The following is an 18,530-nucleotide window of genomic DNA, read 5'->3' as shown; positions in this document are numbered from 1 at the left end:
CCAACTTGAGGAGAATGCTATCGTGGCGCGCCTGTTGTAGCCGAGGAGAATGTCGTCGTGGCGCGTCTGACCCAGCTGAGGAAAACACCGTCGTCGCACACCTGAGAAGAGAGAGGGGTCGTGGTACTCTTGCATGCAAAAAGCGGGTTCGAAAAAAAAAATCAGAGAAGAAAGGGAGGCGGCACTGTGGATGGAGGTTCTGCCATTGACGATGTTACAGTCGGCCGGCGAAGAAAAATGTATTTCTTTTTTTTTTAAATATTTTTATTTTATTTTTCTTCTTTTCAGAAATTGATTTAGTTACTAAAAAAAATGATACTGTTCTACTTTTTTTTAAATCTGCTTCTATTTTTTATGAAGGCTGAGATTGAGTTACAGAAGATCCAGTTGATGGCTACTTCTACTTCTGATTTTTGTTGAAATAAATTTCAAATTAGATGAATGGATTTGTTGATTTTATATGGTTGATGGCTTTTTCTATTTCTAGTTTTGCTAAAGTGAATTGAAATTGGATGAATAAATTTGAAAATTTTTATATTTTGAGTATTTTTTGGTGCTTGATTAATTTGGTTTGGGTATGAATTATAAACTTATGAGTGAATCGATTGAGGTCCGATCCTCTACCACCACCACCACTACCATTGATTTCGGTCTGATTTGTTGTAGGAGTAGTTTTGGACTCCATGGCAAGAGTTGGTGCAAATTAAGTATGAAAGGTTGAAAATGTGAGTTGAAGTTGAGTCTAGGATAGTTTAGAAATTTTATTAAAAAATCAACAAAAAATTAAAATTTGGATACTTTTGTCTTACGGAACCCATCTTTCATGGGTACAGTGTTAATTTTCTTAGTTTATGGGTACTTTTGTCAGCGTTCGTAAACTTAGAGAAAGAAAGGGGTTGAATTTATAGTCTTCAAAAGGAAGAAGGGACAAAATTACACCTGAAAGTTCATACGCTGGACAGTAATACACTTGAATAATTTAATGAGTCACGCGTGCACAGTAATTATACACTTCGGCAGACACAATCACCATTCCGGCCATCAGCATGTGGCGTGATTAGTTTGAGTGGACATGTGGCTCTATTTTATCCTTGCTGGCACGTTCAGATTCAGTGAGGTGGCCATTTAGTGCCAACTCAGAAAAAATATTTTAATTTAATGATTAATTCCAGTAAACCCTTCGTTCTCTTTTATCTTTAGAAGGAAGATGGTCTGTGTTGAAACCCTAACACCTTAACCAAGTAATTCTTAAGAACATGGCCTCACTCAAGAAAAAATCGAGATCTTTATTCCTAAATTGTGGCAGCGCTGTTGGTGGCGGGTCTTCGTTGTTGAGGAACAAGAAGAAGAAGTAGTTTGAGTACAACAATGGCAAGTGCTTGCACGGATTTGAAGCTGTGGTACTCAAGTCTGGAACAGAGTAGAATCCAGACAGATTATTTCTGCGATGTCCTTTGTGGGAGGTAGGTTTCGAAATTGCGTTTCTTCTTGTTATTGGCATTATCCGTTTGTTTCCTTCTTCACCCCCCTTGGATTGTTGTGTCTAATCTTCAGAGTGCTGAACGTCATTGTGAGTATTTTGTTTGGCTTGACGAAGTAGAAGGAAAAACTAGAAACATGGGGGCAGAGGTTGTATCTGAAGAAAGGTCATTGAAACAATCATACAAGAAGATGATTGAACTTACAGAGTGTTCCAGCAAGTTGGAAGAAAATGTGCAACAGTTACAGAGGACAGTTGATATGATTATGGGTGAAATAACTTGTATTCAGAATATGGTTATGGGTGTTTATTTAGGGTTGGATTTTTGGGCATTATTGATTGTGATGATATATTCTCAGAAGTGAGGATCATGTGTAATAACTGTCAAAGTTTCATTGAATAAATGGAAGAAAAAAAACCTCACCTTTTTTGTGAATCACATATTGTAAGTGGTGTAACATCAACCATTGACATAAGAGAAAAATATAAACATGTGAGAAATAGGTTTAAAACAAGCAATTCATAACCAAGCTGACTCATACAATATCCAACAACATCATTTCAATCAGAAGTCTTTGCTTTATTGTAATCACAAAACAGGCAGAATAGTGACCATAATCATTGAGTTTTCATACAAGCCAGAAATACCTAATTAACAAGCAAAGTCACAATGTATATAACATAACATACCACATACTACTAGATTACAAAAAAAGTTCCAAGGTTTATGATGATAAACAAAACAGCCTTCTCCACACACAAAAAAAAAGTTCCAAGGTTTAAAAGTTCTATGTCTCTGTTGCAGCCTCTTGCATGGTCCCACCTTCACTTGGGCAACCTTGATCAGTTGCTGCAGCTGGGCCATTGGTTCTCCTAGAAACTCCTCTGGGGACTAGCTTTGATGGTCTTGGACCCGAATTTGGTTGTTGTCTCAGAGTTGGAGTTGGCATAAACTGTTCAAATCTCTGCCTCATAGCTGGACTTGCAGCATTCATGGTTTCAGTGGACACCACAGGGTTAGACTTGGGTCTTGGAGCAGCATCATTAGGGTTCTGTTGTTGGGGTTGTGGTGGCTGTGTAGGGTTATTAGTAGCAGCAGCAGCTTCCTCTGCCTCCATAGCTGCAACCTCATCATTCATATAAGCCTGCTTCTTCTCATAACCCCTACTATTTTGTGACCACTCTACAACATATAAACATGAGAGAGTGTAAATATAACAGTATGAGTAATCTCTAGAAATAATACATAAAACATGATATTCATACCTCTCCACAGTATTTGTAAATGATTGTTCCATATCTCCTTTTAAGCTTATGTGGGTTGAAATTTGGCCTAGCCTCATTTTTCTCCTTTCTTCTCTTTTTTGTTGGTCTGCCAATGGGTGTCTTATAATGAGGGGGCAGTGGAGGATAACCTTTAGCTTTCTCCCAAAATTCTTTGCTTGGTACAGGGTTGATGTTATGTTGATATGTTGAGTTATATGCAGCCATTCCCAGCCAGTTATGAATCTGGTCTTTTGGCCTACGACCCCTCAGAGCAAGTGCTGCACAAGCGTGTCTGCAAGGCAAGCCTGTGAGCTGCCAAAATCGACAGGTGCACTTCTGATTTCCCAAGTCAACAGTAACCTTAGTAGGATGCTTCTCAACCTCATATATTTCTCCATTGTCATCCCCTGCCCATGTGAGAGTCCATTTATTACTTTCTTCCTTCTCTCTCTCAAGCCTGCTAAGTTGCCTTGGTGCAACAGAACCAACATAGCCACTTAGAGACTTTTTGTTCCTCGCCATAACCCTCATGATATGAACTCTGACTTCCTCTAACATTGTTATGATTGGCTTGCCTCTGTATTTAAGAATCTTACCATTGAAAGTCTCATAGTTGTTAGTGACATTGTCCACCTTAGGCCACTCACTGAAATGTGCCTTTGTCCAAGTTTTTGGGTCAGTTGATCTAAGTATTCCCAGGTAGCATTGTTGATTCCCTTTAACCTCATCATTGCAGCCTCAAATTTAGTAACAGTTGTGGCTCTACAACATTCCCACACTGCTCCTTTCAACTGTTTATCCTTCCATCTTTTAGTGAAGTTGGCCCAAATGTGCATTGCACAAAGACGATGATGCACTCCCGGCATAACCTGCTCCATGGCTAGTATCAGACCCTGCGTTCACACAGACAACAACAATTAACAAGCTGAGTGATACAAATCAACTAGAAAACAACATTTAACAATTACCTTCTGTTGGTCACTCATGAAGTTCCAACCATGCACTCTATAGTTTTTCAAATCATGATGCAGGAGTTCTAGAAACCATCTCCAGTTATCTCTTGTCTCTGAGTCAACGACTGCATATGCAATGGGAAAGATCTGATTGTTAGCATCTTGTCCCACTGCTGTAAGCAATTGCCCACCGTAGTAACCTTTTAGAAATGTACCATCAAGTCCAATAAATGGTCTGCAACCTTGTATGAAACTTTTTTTGCAAGCGTCAAAACATATGTATAGTCTCTTAAAGAGCGGGAGGGAATCAGGCATAAGGGTAGTGTCCATATCAATAGTTGCTCCTCGATTAGCTGTCAACATGGCTAGTATGTAATCCCTCAACTCAGCATACTGCTCCCTCTCCGAGCCCTCAATATTCTCCCTTGCCTTCTTCATTGCCCTCTGTATTTTCTTGTAGTTGATGGTTACATTGAACTCTCTCCTAAACCATGCCTCAGCTTCAGATGTTTTAAAGTCCCTTTGGTCCCTCAACTTCTCCTCCAGCTATTCAATAACCCACTTTCTATCAGCTGACTTATTGGTGTGGCTTCGTGCACAAACATATTGGTTGACAAACGTCTTAACTTGAAAACTCTTTGGTTCATTAGACCTGGAACAGTAGATAGTCCAGGGACAGTTGGCCTCACAACAAATTGCCTTACACTTCATTGGTTCCACTCGGCTAAACATGATACTCCTTCCAATTTGTATGTTGAACTTCCAATTTGGCATTATGAAGGTGTGACTGGAGCACATATTGTATTTTCGAATTTGTACTTTTTGGCGGCTATCTGGCATTGGGTCTACTAGAATCTAAAAATCTTTTGTAATGAATGTACATGCAAATCCTCTTTGAATTTGTCAAAAATATTTGGAATTCATTTATTTTTTGTAGGAGTGGCTTGTTTTGGTTTTGGCGCATTTCATATTACAGGATTGTATGATCCTAGAATATGGGTATCCGATCTTTATAGTCTAACCAAAAAGAAGGGTTCAATCCATAAATCCCGCATAGCCTGTATAAGGTTTTGATCCTTTTGTTTCAGGAGAAATAGCTTCCTCATATTGTAGCAAGAACATTGGACATATTGGCAAACCTTTTCCATTTTAGTGTACATCTATCCCAACGTCTATATAAAGAATTGTATATGAGAAATATTGAAACTGTCCTTTCTAATAGTATTACTGTTATATTTTTTGTAATTTTTGTTGTTGCTGGAATTAGGTTATATGGTTTAGCAATAACTCTAATTAAATTATTTGACCCCCACTCGTTCTCAATGGAATTAAGGATACTTCCAACAAAAAATATATCGACGAGTTAGTGCTGGACTAACTGAAAATAAAAATTTATCAGAAATTTGGTCTAAAATTTTTGAAAATTTAATTTTTTATGATTACATCAGTAATAATTCTATAAACGAGGGCTTATTTAGAGCAGACTCAACGAATAATGAAAATGGAATAACGAGATCGATTGGTTAGGACATCTTATTTTTATTTAGAGATAAAGAAGAACGTGAATTTTTTGTAAGATACGTATGCTTATTTTTTTGAGACATTTCTAGTTATTTTGATAGATGAAGACAAAATTATTAGAGTCAATATTTCTTTTCGAAGAGCAGAATAAAAATATAGTATTAAACAAGTAGATATGACGATTAAATTCTATAATTATAAACTCAACGAAATCGTTATAATATTTCTGCTATAAAAAAATATGTTAAACATGTTAATTGAATAAAATTTTTAAATTAAATTGTGCCAATTTGAAATCAAATAGTATTTTTTGCAGCAGTCAAAGGGATTGGTTTTTGAACATATTTCGCTTGCTCTTCTCTTTTTTTCCAGACACATTTCACATGGCGTTAGAATTTTGTTCCAAAATATTTTCATTGGCATCGATTTTAATTTGGACGCTCAAATAGAATTTAAAATATTTTAAAAATTGACCGATCTAACTATAAAAAGATAAATAGTCTGATTTGAATAAAATATTTTTTTTTTGTTTTTTCAATTAAACTTTTATTTGGGATAATTTAAATTAAAATTATAATAAATTTCATTAATCTTAATTTAAATGATTATATTTTTTTACTCTAATCTAATAAACCGGCGTGAAAGATATATATATAATGCATTGGAGGTGTTCTAAGCAATGACGCCCACAAAACTTTAATAATAATAATAGTAATAATAATAAGTTTGAATATATAAACAAAAATTCATTTGATTTTGCTTCAAGCAACTAAGAAGCCAGAAAAGCGAACTAAGAGGTGGTAGCGGCATTTGACTAATTTATAACATAAACTCATTGACTAATTGCATTGAATATTTTGCATGTGTTCACATTCATTTTATGTGGTTTTTTTTTTAATAATTATTACTTGAAATTTATGTAAATTTACCGCAGGTCCGCCCACGAAAGTTGAGTTATGTTTATGTTCAACAAACAATAAATTTACAAAAAAAATTGAGTTAAATCTTAAAATAGTTCTCAACTTTGCATTCGAATTTTAAAATAATTTTTAAAATTAATAATTATTTAAATTTATCTCTAAAATTATCTTTCGAGATTCATAGTAGTCCCTAAAATAATTTTCATTCATCCTTATTCTTGGAAATTATTTTAGGGACTACTATGAGCTTTGGAGAATAATTTCAGGAACGAATTTAAATAACTAATAATTCCAGAGATTACTTTCAGGCTCGAGTGTAAGTTTAGGGACTAATTTAAAATTTAACTCAAAAAATTTCAATTCTAACCTATAAAATATATTCAATTAAATTTATGCATGTGTTTAGATAATTCTTAAGTAGTTAAGTATATATTTATTTTTCTCTAGCCATAATTTATTTTATTTTGGCTATTGGTCATGCTTAGTGGCTAAGCCATCCATATTCCTCTCCACCATTATGTTCATTTTATACTTGTAAATAAATACTAGAAGTTTGTTTGACTTTCCACGGTTATTTATGTAGAATGACACGTCTAGCATGTTTTTTATTGTTGTCCTTCTTGGACAACAAGCAATTTAGATTTTGGCATCACAATTCACAAGTCAACAATGATAATCAATCATCAGACTGACATATGCATTTATTTTATGTATTATAGATGATTATTAGACTCAACAATTTCCTCACTTTGACATTGCATCTCTAGAAAATTTTCATGGAATAAACAACTGTAATTTCGCACTGAGGACATGGTGTTGTTGAATCGTTCAAGTGCTAGTCATTTTCATCTTCGTGTATTCACAACGCTATGTATGATTTTGCTTGCATTATTTTTGAAAATCCTTGCTTAACCTATCTTATTGTTTCATCAATTCTTAGGCCTAATATAATAATCAATGGATTCATGATGATAACCCGAGATTGCTACTCTTTTTTGGGGTCAATAGGAATTTTGGATTGATCCATATCTTAGCATTACGATATTTTTGTGTAAGCATACTTTTAATTTTTAACATATACTATTTAGGTAGGAGAAATTTAAAGGTCACCATTTTTAGTGTAAAAAAGTAAAAAGTTGTCTAATTTTAGTTTAAAGACAAAAATAAAAAAAATGTCAGTCATCTAATATTTTTATGTAGATATATTTAAAATTAAAGTAAAAGTATGTAAGATACACTTATATAATTCTATCAACTTTATTGTTAGCATTTTAAAATATAAACTGAAAAATGTTATTTATTTACTTTTGGTTAATAAACGGGGCCATAAAAGTATCTTTCTAGTTTCTACAATTGTGCCTTTTTCTTTTGGACATGCAACAGTTGTATTAAAAATTAAAGTGAGAGTATGAGTTGGGCTATTTAAAAAACATTGTAAATTGGAAGGCCCAAATTTTTCTCTAGATACGCATCAGGTAGGCCCAAATACATTGAGTGTAGGGTCTGGAGAAATAAAAAAAAGTATAAAGGTAAACAAACTTTGCAGCTGAAATGAGTTAATACTCAATTTGGTCCTTGAACTTATACTGAGTCTTAATTTAGTCTCTAAAATTTTAATTGCTTTTATTTAGTTTCTAAAATTTATAAACGTGCCTCGTATTAATTCCTGAGATGATTTTTAGTATAAAAACGTTAATAGAGCGTTGTTATAGACTATCAAATATCACGTTAAAACTTGTAAAATAATGTAGTTTTAGTTTTGGCATTTAAATAGCTCAAAAACGGTATCATATCATTTATTTTGTTAGGTAAAATTTTAATAAACACCATTTACGATGTTGTTTTTGGATTATTTGAATGTCAAAACTAAAACGACATCATTTTACAAAGTTTAGTGTGGCATCCTACTGTTCACGATAATATTCCGTTAACGTTTGTACGTTAAAAATTATTTCAAAAACTAATATAAATTATGTTCACAAAATTTAAAAATTAAATAAAGACAATTAAAATTTTAGAGAATAAATTATAATTTACATACAAATTCAAAAACTAAATTAAAAGCTGAAATCTAGTTCAATTGGTAAAATCATGTGCCTCTTCCGCATTCGGATTTAAACTTTTGGCCAATGCCCCGTTGGGGCTGTCCAATCCATCTTATCCTACCTATATTTAATATTAGTTCATGAGTTGTTTAGGATGGGATAAGAACAAAGGGAGTATATTTGATGGGACACGACACGTCATTACGTCAGCTTCACGGCACATTGTTGATGTAAATAAATGTATAGTCAGCACTACTGCGAGCAGTTAGTGGAAATTATTGGATATTCTCAAAAGTATTATTGTATAAAGAAATCTAAAATATTTTAATTTCAATAAAATAATATTTGATTAAAAAATAATTATCCCCTTAGTTTTGTTAGTTTTACAAATTTTTTAATTAAATTTCTATCCTTTAAAAATTTATTATTAAAAATAAGAGACTAAATTAAAAAAAAATTTATATATTATTAAATGTATTCAAATTATTTTAAATAATATAATATAAAAGAGTATTTATAAATATTAAACGTAATATCTTATAATAAATACTCAGATATGTTAAATAATAGTAATTGATTATAATTATATTTTAACATTTATAACTATATTTTTATATCCAATAACATTTTTAATTAAATGTTTATAATCGTTTTTTCTGCCTTATATTAGAAAAATTGTGGAGTATTATTAAATAAACTTTTAAAATATAAAAATTTAATTAAAATTTTGGTATAATAAATTTAAAAAAATACTAGCAACGTTTTCTAACTTTTGAGGGGTTATACTTATATCAAAGTAAAATACGATCCTGATTGAGGCATATTAAATTTTTTTCAAAAGAAAATATTTTTTTTATCATAAAGAATGTAAGTATAAATAACTTTAATTGTGAAATTTTAAACCAATTTTGTAGTCATAAAAAATTAATTAATTTGACAAAATTAATGGAGATGTTTGATAATATTACTCAACAAATTACTCATTTCAAATAATTTTATCTAATTAACCTAATATAAATATTGAAATAATTTATCTTTAACGACAAATCTCTAAAACACAATATTTATATACATAATTTTTCGTATACATACCATGTATACAAAGTATTACGATGGGTAACCGGATAATTTTTCGTATACATACCATGTATATAAAGTGTTACGATGGGTAACCGGAGATTAATGGGCTGGATAGTATTGGTTGGCCCAAACGTATGAGAAATGAGGTCTGCAGATGGATTGACGATCCCCAGGCTCCGTCCGACCTGTTCGTGAGAGGTGAGGGGAGTGGTACCTGCAAAGACACTCCGATGCCGAAGTCAGCAAAGGGAGCAAAACAGGTCTAGAGAGTATTGGGACTTAGTGATACCTGAGGAGCGTCAGGGTATTTATAGTGGTGATCCAATAATCACCGTTGGTGTAGTTCCGTTATTCATGGGGAATAACTGTCCCTTTATCTTAGGGAAATTGAGATATGGCTCCAGGAAGTGGGTAGAGAGATTTTAGGGATAGTTACTCATTTGAATGGGTATCTTATCTGCCAGATAATCTTCGTCCCGACTTCTTTAGAGCAAGTCGTGATAAGAACCGATTTCGCGGGGTGAGGGTCGGTATAGAGCAAGGCTTAATCCTTTGGATTGGGCCTTTCGTTTGGACCTGTGCCTTATCATTGGACCAGAGAATGAACACAAAAATTATCAAATCAATCCCTTTAAATAATTAACATAGTCTAACCAATAACAAATTAATAAATATTTTTAAATTTTATTTCATAATTCATACTAAGTATTTATATTAAGAGACATTTTATTATATAAATTAAAATTATACAAAAAAAATAATTTTTTTTATAATTATTTTTTATTATTTTATTATTATTCAAAATATAAATCTTAATTTTTTTAATTTCTCTTTTATTCTATAAAAAAAATCTATAAACTTATTTTTACTATATAATTCACCTTATATTAATTATCATTAATTAGTAATGATTTAAATTTTATTTTTAAAAAATATAAAATTAATAATTATTAAATATAATTGTTTAAAATTGACTAATTAAGAATTATTTACCTATATTCTTTTTATCCAATTATACAAAAAGTTTTTTTTTTTTTTTTAAATACAAACTACCCTCCTGAAAAACCAACACTTTTCGGTTTTTTCACTTATCGACACTGAGAAAGGTGACAGTGGATGCAAACAAAGACAGAGAGAAACAAACCAACTTGGTTGCTTGCTTTCTGCTGCTCAAGAGTGAAAGTAAAGAGAAGTTTCAGGATAATCATGGCGTTTTGCAGGTTGAGATCTTTGTTCTCTCCTTCCAAATGCAACTCTTCTTCTTTTCCATTCTATCAATCTTTCAAACCACGCCGCACTTTCTCTTCTTCCCACCACCTACCCTCTCACTTGCAGGTATGAATAATATCACATACTAATCACTATCTACATTCACACATTCTCTTTTTTTCTGAAGCCTTATATCTTGTTCCTCTGTTCCCTTATATTATGCAAAGCTTGAATCTTTAATCATCATTCTTAATTGGGTTCTTCACATAAGTTATATAGGCTTGATCATAGTTGTTTAGAGATCAATTGAAGATATGTTTATTTCTTTTTCTTCTTTTTATTGGGCTGCAATTTGGGATTTTGATGCATTAGAATGCTTGTGTACTAAGTTTTAGTTGTGAAGCTATTAAGAAATAGCAGATAGCATGCTTTTGTAAATTTATACTTTTCTGTCCTCCCATTGGTGCATGCATTACAGAATGTTGGATTCATTGGCCTTGGAAACATGGGATCAAGGATGGCGACTAATCTGATTAAAGCTGGATTCAGTGTTACAGTTCATGACCTGTATGTTTCCAATTTTTTACTGATAGAGTTCTTAACTTGATTATTGGGGCACTAGAATATTCACATTACATTTTATAGTTGCAATTCATAGATTTAGTTATTTGGGGTATGGTGTAAGAGTGTGCTTCTTATGGAAGAGGGTAAATTACATGCGAAACTTGTCCATTTCTTATACAATACACTAACTTTTCTTTAAGATTTAAGAGAGGTCTGTGTAATTTACCCTGTGGGAAATCTAGGTTAGTGGTGCTGCTAATGAAATTGAGCTGTTTCTTTTTGGTTTATTTAAGAAGAATACATATGTTTTGAATTTGAGAAATAAAAAATAATGGCAGAAACTCTGATGTTCTGGATAAGTTCTCTCATATGGGAGTTGCTACAAGGAAAACGCCTTGTGAAGTTTCAGAAGCAAGTGATGTTGTAGTTACAATGCTGCCTTCCTCTGCTCATGTGTGTATGCATTTCCTTTCTAGTGACTTATCAGTGCATTACATCGATTGCAGCTTCGCTTTCCTCTATAGTTTCTCAAAAGCTTACTCTTTAGCTTATGATTTCAATTTTGGATGATTAATACAATAATAGATTAGATGATATGATAATCATATCTTCCTTTATAACAAAGTGTACCAATTACCTTCACCAACTTAGGAGTTGCAATACAAAAATGACTGTGTTAATAATCAGGCTTTATAGTGTATGGTCTTATTATACCCTTTTTCTGCCACATACTATATATACATACTCAAAAGATTATTATTATTTGAGCTTGTTTTGAGGCCATAATAACACCCTTATTTAAGTAGGTAAATGATGTTTACACTGGACCAAATGGTTTGCTACATGGTGGAAAACTCCTAAGGCCGTGGTTATTCATAGATTCATCTACTATTGATCCACAAACATCAAGAAACATTTCCGCCACAATATCTAATTATATTCTAAAAGAAAAGAAAGGTAACTTAAAATGAAATGCCAACCAAGTATCTATACATTTTTAACTTGAAATGCCAGCTATGAATTCGTCCTTGTTTTTAGCACTATACAATTTCATTGATCATGTTCATTGTTAAACTTGCTCGACGTTTTTGTGAGAATTTCTTCTAACTTGTGCATGCTAATTCTTGTCATACCTACTTTTGGTATTTAAGACATCATGCATTACTGTGTGACTAAATTCACTAGTTTATTCATCTGGAAGTGAGTCTCAATATCAATGCATAGGCTTTGTGCATGCTCTTCTATAGTAAAGTTTCTTCTTTTATTCTACTTTTTATTTATACATTTTGTAGGTGATTTGGAAAAACCATTCATGTTGGATGCCCCTGTATCTGGAGGAGTGATAGCTGCAGAAGCTGGGACACTTACTTTTATGGTATGGTTACTTCTTATTCAAACCTGATATAGAAACACACATAAGTTGCAATATGGTATGGAATTTCTCAGGTTGGTGGCTCCGAGGAAGTGTTTGCTGCTGCTAAACCCTTATTCTTTTCAATGGGAAAAGGTGCAATATATTGTGGTGGAGCAGGAAATGGTTCTGTAAGTTACATAAATGTATATTTGTTGTTGTCTAAGTGGCTCGGCTATAATTTCACGTACTTAACTATTGTCTTAAATCTGTTATTAGGCAGCAAAAATTTGCAATAATCTGGCTTTGGCTGTGAGCATGCTGGGAGTATCAGAAGCCCTTGCTCTAGGCCAGTCTCTAGGTGTAGCTGCCAGCACCTTGTCGAAAATATTTAACTGCTCCAGCGCTCGCTGTTGGAGTAGGTATGCTGTAGGCACAAGTCCAGAAGGATGTAATGTTAGAAGCATGATGTGTCAGCCACATAACTAGTTTCCAGAGACTTAGTTTCCATTGCAGAGTGTCCATTGATGATTACTGAAACATTTTAAGAGAATTACTGAAATACTTAATTGTGTTGGTTGCAGTGATTCTTACAACCCTGTGCCTGGGGTGATGGAAGGTGTGCCTTCTTCAAGGGATTATAATGGAGGGTTTGCATCCAAGCTTATGGTAAGTAACTGAACATTGGATCAACTTTGCACATGTTCGTGTTAGTTTGATTAACTTTTACCATTTGGAAAGCTATAGCATTTGAAAATGTTAAAAAGTGTTTACTTGGTGAAGAATTTCTTTAATACAGCATTTGCTATTTCTTATCAATGTTGTATACTCTTACCATGTTTATATCTTGCTTATTTTTCTCCCCTTTGTTTTGGTCCACTGTGCAATCCCTTCTTTTTTTCTCTTTTTTCAAAAGATATTTTAGATTCTATTCACACAGAACATGTTTCTACATTGAATCTCTAAGTCAATGAAACTCTTTTCTCTTGGGAAACAATTAAGCTTTGTTATCTTTATCTACCTTGAATTCTGATAAATAATGGCCTTTCCTTTTTTGCTAAAAATTGACTTTCTGGTTGTGAAAATTGAAAAATAAGCTAAACTAGTTGCTTGTGCTTGCAGGCTAAAGACTTGAACCTAGCAGCAGAATCAGCTAAGCAAACTGGTTGCAAACACCCACTAACATCACAAGCACAAAAGATGTAAGTCAATTGCATTCTTGAAGTTGTATCTTAGCAAATTATCACAAAAATCACAAAGAAACAAGATTTTTGCCAACAAATGTACTTTGATAAGGAATCAGTAGATTGAAAGCTTTTAACCATTTTTAAACATCTAATGTGCTGAATGTAAAATTTCTTCTTAAGATTCCTCACTGAATAGATGAACCCAAAAATATATACATTATTCATTTAACTTTATATTATCTTAAATACACATAATTTGGGTAAAATACTTATTATGCCATGTATATTAAAAAACAAATAATTTCCTAAAAGAATTTATGGATAACTTAAAATACTCATAAGAACATAGTATAACAGGCTTGAGTTTATCAAGTATTTGATGTGTTTTCCATTGTTTTGTGCAGATATACAGAACTCTGCAATGAAGGGCATGAAGGCAAAGATTTCTCATGTGTTTTTCGTCATTATTACACTGGAATGGATGAACATGTTGACCAATAAATTAATATAAAAACATGTAACTATTACAACACTCCATGCCAGGAGGATACTCAAAATTGGTTGCCAAAAAGTGCAAACACTTTGGTGTTACCTGTACTTTTTCTCCCGTGTTTGGTGATTAAATTCAACTTGTTTTTCCAATTAGTAGTAACTTGTACATGCACTTAGTTCTAAAGTTTCAAAGTACATAAAAATAAAACACAAATTAACACAAGCACAACTCACGATCAAAACTGAATGGCTGGTTACACTGAAAGTTTGGTTATAGTAGGAAAATTCTACAATCTCCTCAACGAAGGAAACGTGAAAATAGACAAAGAACTTCAACACACAGCATCTTGCCTATAATGCAACCAGACCGTGTATTTTGTGATGACAAGCTCCAATCCGGTTTCTTTGTTAAGTTGGTTCATTCTGCAAAATGCACTTGATTAAGTTAAAATAAAGTTCCAAATGAAAGGAAACAATACATTTCTTGGCCAATAAAATCACACTGGAATTACCAAGTTACTATTTGTAAATCAGACAGCTCGGTATCATTTCACTTTCTATATGTCAAGCACAAATAAACTTGCAACAACGGAATTACCTGCCCAAATCAGTGCCGGCTTAGTTCTTTCCTCCATGCTTAGATTTGGAGGGTATCTTCCCGTATGCTAAAGCCCTCGCCCGTGACAACTTCAAACTAGATGCTCGCTGCCTTCTCCTGGCTTTCCTTGAAAGATTATTTTCCGCATTTACGTTTGAATCCTCTGTGCTTGCTTTTCCATTTTCCGCAACACCATTTGACAAAGTTGACTTGCTAGAATCTCTCTTTGACTTTTTGTTCTTCTTCGAACCTGCTTCTCGAAGGAGCTCCTTGGTCCTCATCTTCAGCATATGTCTCTTTTGTTTGCTTAGCTTCCATTCCTCATCGCGATACGGTGCAAGCTTTTTCAAGGACACGTATTGATTCAATTCCGTATCATCCATCAATAGTAGCTCTGGAGCACTCATGCCAAATCTGTTTGGTTTTGTTTTGGCATACTTGAATCTTGTCTTGAGGTCACCAATTGTGTCCTCATAATCTAACTTATAGTACTCATCCATCATTGCTTGTTTTGCTTTCTCCAAAAGAGCAGTTTTGCGTTTCCTCTTCCGACTACCTTCCTCTGGAACTTTCTCTTCTTTTTCATCTTCACTTTCTTGGTGATCACTCTTACTCTCACTATCACTATCACTATCATTCTCCATTTTTTCCTTTAATACTCTCTCCCTGGCAGCCGAAAATCCATCATGTGATTCAGTAGAATCCCAGCCTTTAGGAAGTCCAAGCAGTTCATCCTCCTTTTCAAAATCTGGCTTTTCCATGTCATCATCATTCTCGCTACCAAAACCAGGATCAGCATCCTCAGCATTATAATATTTCTCATCAAATGCTGCCTTCATCATTCTATCATACTCCTCTGGGTCAAATTCATCTTCTATTTCTGCCGCTGAAAGCGGGATAATTTCATCCTCATGGATGCCTGCAGTGCTCATTATCTTCTTAACCTTCTCCTGTATCTCCTGCTTCTTCAAGTTCTTTAAATGCTTCAACTCATCCTCCCTCTCCTTCTGAGCTATTGCCATTCTTTCCTCTTTGCTCTTTCTCTGCTCTTTCCTTGTATTTGTTTTCTTTCTCACTGATCCTTCCACCTTACGAGCATGGCCCAACACCCTATCTTCCTGATTTTCTTGAAACCTATACTCATATTCTTCCTGCCTCTCGATCTCCATCTCATCCTCTGAGATCCCTTCCAATTCTTCCTCCCCAACATTCAAATTATCCCTGTTTTTATCAATCCACATTTTGTTCATGAAATAGTTTTTCAAGAACTTAGCATTTTCATTCGATTCGTCGCCAAAATATTCATCCAGTTTCTCCTCAAATTCCTTGTCATCACTGTCTACTTTGTCCTCATCCACCTTCTCCTTCACAGTGAAAAAATCCCCTTCATCTTCCAAACCCTCTCTTTCTACAGCTTCCAAAACAGCTCTTTTCAACTCCTCTTGCTCATCACCATAAGTCTTCCCATCTTTGTTCACAAAACCTGACTCCTCCAGCATCAACTTCTTTGCCAGTTTATCCTTCTTGCCTTTAGTACTTTCTGATTTACCCTTGTCCTTTTTTATTACTTCCCCATCTTCATCACCAAAATCTGGTCCCTCCTCAATCAAATGTTTTGCCATCACATCCTTTAGATACATTGGCTTTTCATTCTTCTTATCTTTTGCTTTATTTTTCTCATCTTCATCTTCACTGCTATCATCTGACACAAAAAGCTTAACATCTTTCTGCTTAAGAGAAGGATCCTGCTTCTTCACTTTGAGTAGGGCATCAAAGAACTCCTTGTCTCTCCTTCTAGAACTTAATAGTTTCTCATAGTCAACATCATCATCAGATGACTCCGACTCAGATTCCTCGCCACTTTCAGAACCTGAGGATGTCAAGGAAGAGATAGCACCCTTCTTTTTTAGCTCCTCATAACGTTGAAGCTCCTCCCGCCTCTTGTTGTGCTCAAACCTATGAGCATATTCTTCATTTATTTTGATTTTTGAGATGTCGTCATTGTCTGAGTCACTTCCATCAAAAAGTTGAAGAGGCATCTTTTACACAGTAGTAAGGCTAGGTATTATAAAGACGATGCACAACAGTGATATTCTGAAACAAACTCTGCCTTATATAATCTGAAATTGACAATACAATTATCACTGATCAGATTATTAAAGGAGACACAGCAACTGAATTACAGAAACAGTCAACACATATAGAACTATAAAACTCAAACAAAAAATCAGTAATCCTCTTACACAGTACATTATTTTGAAATTTGCAGAAATAGTTGCTTTTTATTTTAATTTTGAAGAAAAACACAAGATTTAGTGTATTACAATTAAAATAAACACATTCCAATCCGCCCAAAATCCTGGACCCAGCAAATCATTAACTTCAATAGCAACCACATAATGTGCCTTTATAAGAATGCCTAACCTTCAGGGAACACAACTCTATCCAATATTCATAGGAAACAATGCATATTTTGAAGAGGTGAAACAAGGGTTAAGGGGAAAAAAAACCCAAACTTTAGCGATCCAAATTTCTTTAGATTATGCATATAATTGATCCTAGGAAGGATAGTGATTATGCATATATCTAGATTATTACTCATTTTAGATTCTGAAGTACAGTACCTTGCAGCAAATTGACGGAGGAGCAAAAGAACAATAGAAGAAGAGAGAAGGCGGTGGCTACGGCAGCACGAGTAGGAGCGGCGGCGGCTGAAGTGGAGGAGGCAAACAAACAGAGGAGATGGAAGAATAGAATGTGAGGTTTCTCTCCCGTTTTTAACCCTTTCTTTCTTTCTCCTTGCGTTAACGACGTCGTTTGATTAAAATCAAATCTTCAGATTCTTAATTTTTAAAAGAGGTAGAGGCTTGTTTGGTGAACTTTTAAGGAAAGATTTTTTTTTAGTTATTTTTTTTAAAAGATTTTATAAAAGAATAAAAATAATTTTATGTTTGGATATTTTATGTAAAAATATTTTTTTATTTATTAATTATGTTTGAGTATAATAATATAAAAGTATTTTTTTGTTTATTTATTATATGAAAAATATCTTTTTTTTTAAGAAAAAAATCTTTTAAAAAAAGATATAAATTACCGTTTTTTAAAAAAAGATGTTTTTTTTTAGTGCTTTTACTTTTACTATTAGAAATTTGCCAAATACGTTAAAAAATAAAAAAAAAATCTTTTTTTATCAAAATAATAGTGTCCAAAATAACAATTTGTCTTTATCAATTGGAAAATGATATGTAACTCCTAATTACTAACTTCATTAAACTTTTTAGTCTCTTTGTTAAACTCTCCGTTCAGAGTTAATGAATTTTACCTACATGACAAAATGTCTCCTGTCATGTCGGTAATACGCTGCAATAAAGTAGGACAAGTAAATTCCTATAAAAATTTTATGACACTTAAACCCCTAACTAATTATAAACATAGACACATAAATTTATAATGAATCATAAAGTATGACAAATATCATTGTGCAATTCCTTGCTTCTTCTTCTTAGGTGGCACGGATTTTGTTTAATGAAATATGCAAAGGTTGGCCTCGAATAGTGTCAATGTGCTTATCAATGACCTTTTTGTAAGATTTGCGATTTGAAGGAAGCTGGTAAATAAAATGGGTGAGAGAGGTTTAAAGCTTGACAAGATCACGTTCACAACACTAATATATGGATATTACAATGATGGGACATGGAATTTACATTGGAGATAAAAAAGAGAATGATATATTAAAAGGGGATTAAACTTGATGAAGTAGCTTTTATTCTACTTATATAAGGGCTTTACAGAGAAAAAAGAGGAGAAGGAGGAGGAACTGAGGTTGCCACTAATCAATCTAGCAAATACAATATATTCAGCGGC

The 18,530-nt window shown here is 33.4% G+C and overlaps 3 protein-coding genes across 4 annotated transcripts; 1 reads left to right on the top strand and 2 right to left on the bottom strand.

The window, feature by feature from the left end:
* Positions 1–2,268: 2,268 nt before the first annotated feature.
* Positions 2,269–4,137, bottom strand: LOC148566659 (uncharacterized). Its single transcript, XM_088484366.1, has 4 exons — positions 3,715–4,137; positions 3,380–3,639; positions 2,896–3,323; positions 2,269–2,663 (listed from the first exon to the last, which is right to left on the bottom strand). Exons 1-4 carry the CDS (start codon positions 4,135–4,137, stop codon positions 2,269–2,271), a joined length of 1,506 nt encoding a protein of 501 aa, XP_088340492.1.
* A 6,195-nt stretch (positions 4,138–10,332) lies between these two features.
* Positions 10,333–14,221, top strand: LOC107638855 (6-phosphogluconate dehydrogenase family protein). 2 transcript variants are annotated; one of them, XM_016342254.3, is made up of 10 exons: positions 10,333–10,600; positions 10,953–11,041; positions 11,377–11,491; positions 11,845–11,995; positions 12,331–12,413; positions 12,485–12,580; positions 12,669–12,811; positions 12,974–13,058; positions 13,512–13,591; positions 13,981–14,221. In XM_016342254.3, the coding sequence occupies exons 1-10, from the start codon at positions 10,382–10,384 to the stop codon at positions 14,075–14,077; spliced, it is 1,158 nt and encodes a 385-aa protein (XP_016197740.3). In that variant the 5' UTR covers positions 10,333–10,381; the 3' UTR covers positions 14,078–14,221. The 2 variants fall into 2 exon arrangements, with proteins under 2 accessions (XP_016197740.3, XP_088341474.1); XM_088485348.1 differs by lacking the exon at positions 11,845–11,995 and having other exon boundaries at positions 11,377–11,495.
* On the bottom strand, positions 14,188–17,426 carry LOC107638854 (KRR1 family protein). The gene is made up of 3 exons (XM_016342253.3): positions 17,291–17,426; positions 14,667–16,786; positions 14,188–14,491 (listed from the first exon to the last, which is right to left on the bottom strand). Exon 2 carries the CDS (start codon positions 16,703–16,705, stop codon positions 14,687–14,689), a length of 2,019 nt encoding a protein of 672 aa, XP_016197739.1. The 5' UTR covers positions 16,706–16,786; positions 17,291–17,426; the 3' UTR covers positions 14,188–14,491; positions 14,667–14,686.
* Between the last annotated feature and the right edge of the window lie 1,104 nt (positions 17,427–18,530).

The sequence above is a fragment of the Arachis ipaensis genome, chromosome B4, assembly GCF_059453495.1.
Source record: "Arachis ipaensis isolate K30076 ecotype BB chromosome B4, ASM5945349v1, whole genome shotgun sequence".
In the NCBI taxonomy this organism is placed as follows: Eukaryota; Viridiplantae; Streptophyta; class Magnoliopsida; order Fabales; family Fabaceae; genus Arachis; species Arachis ipaensis.
This window is presented reverse-complemented; position numbering and strand designations above follow the sequence as displayed.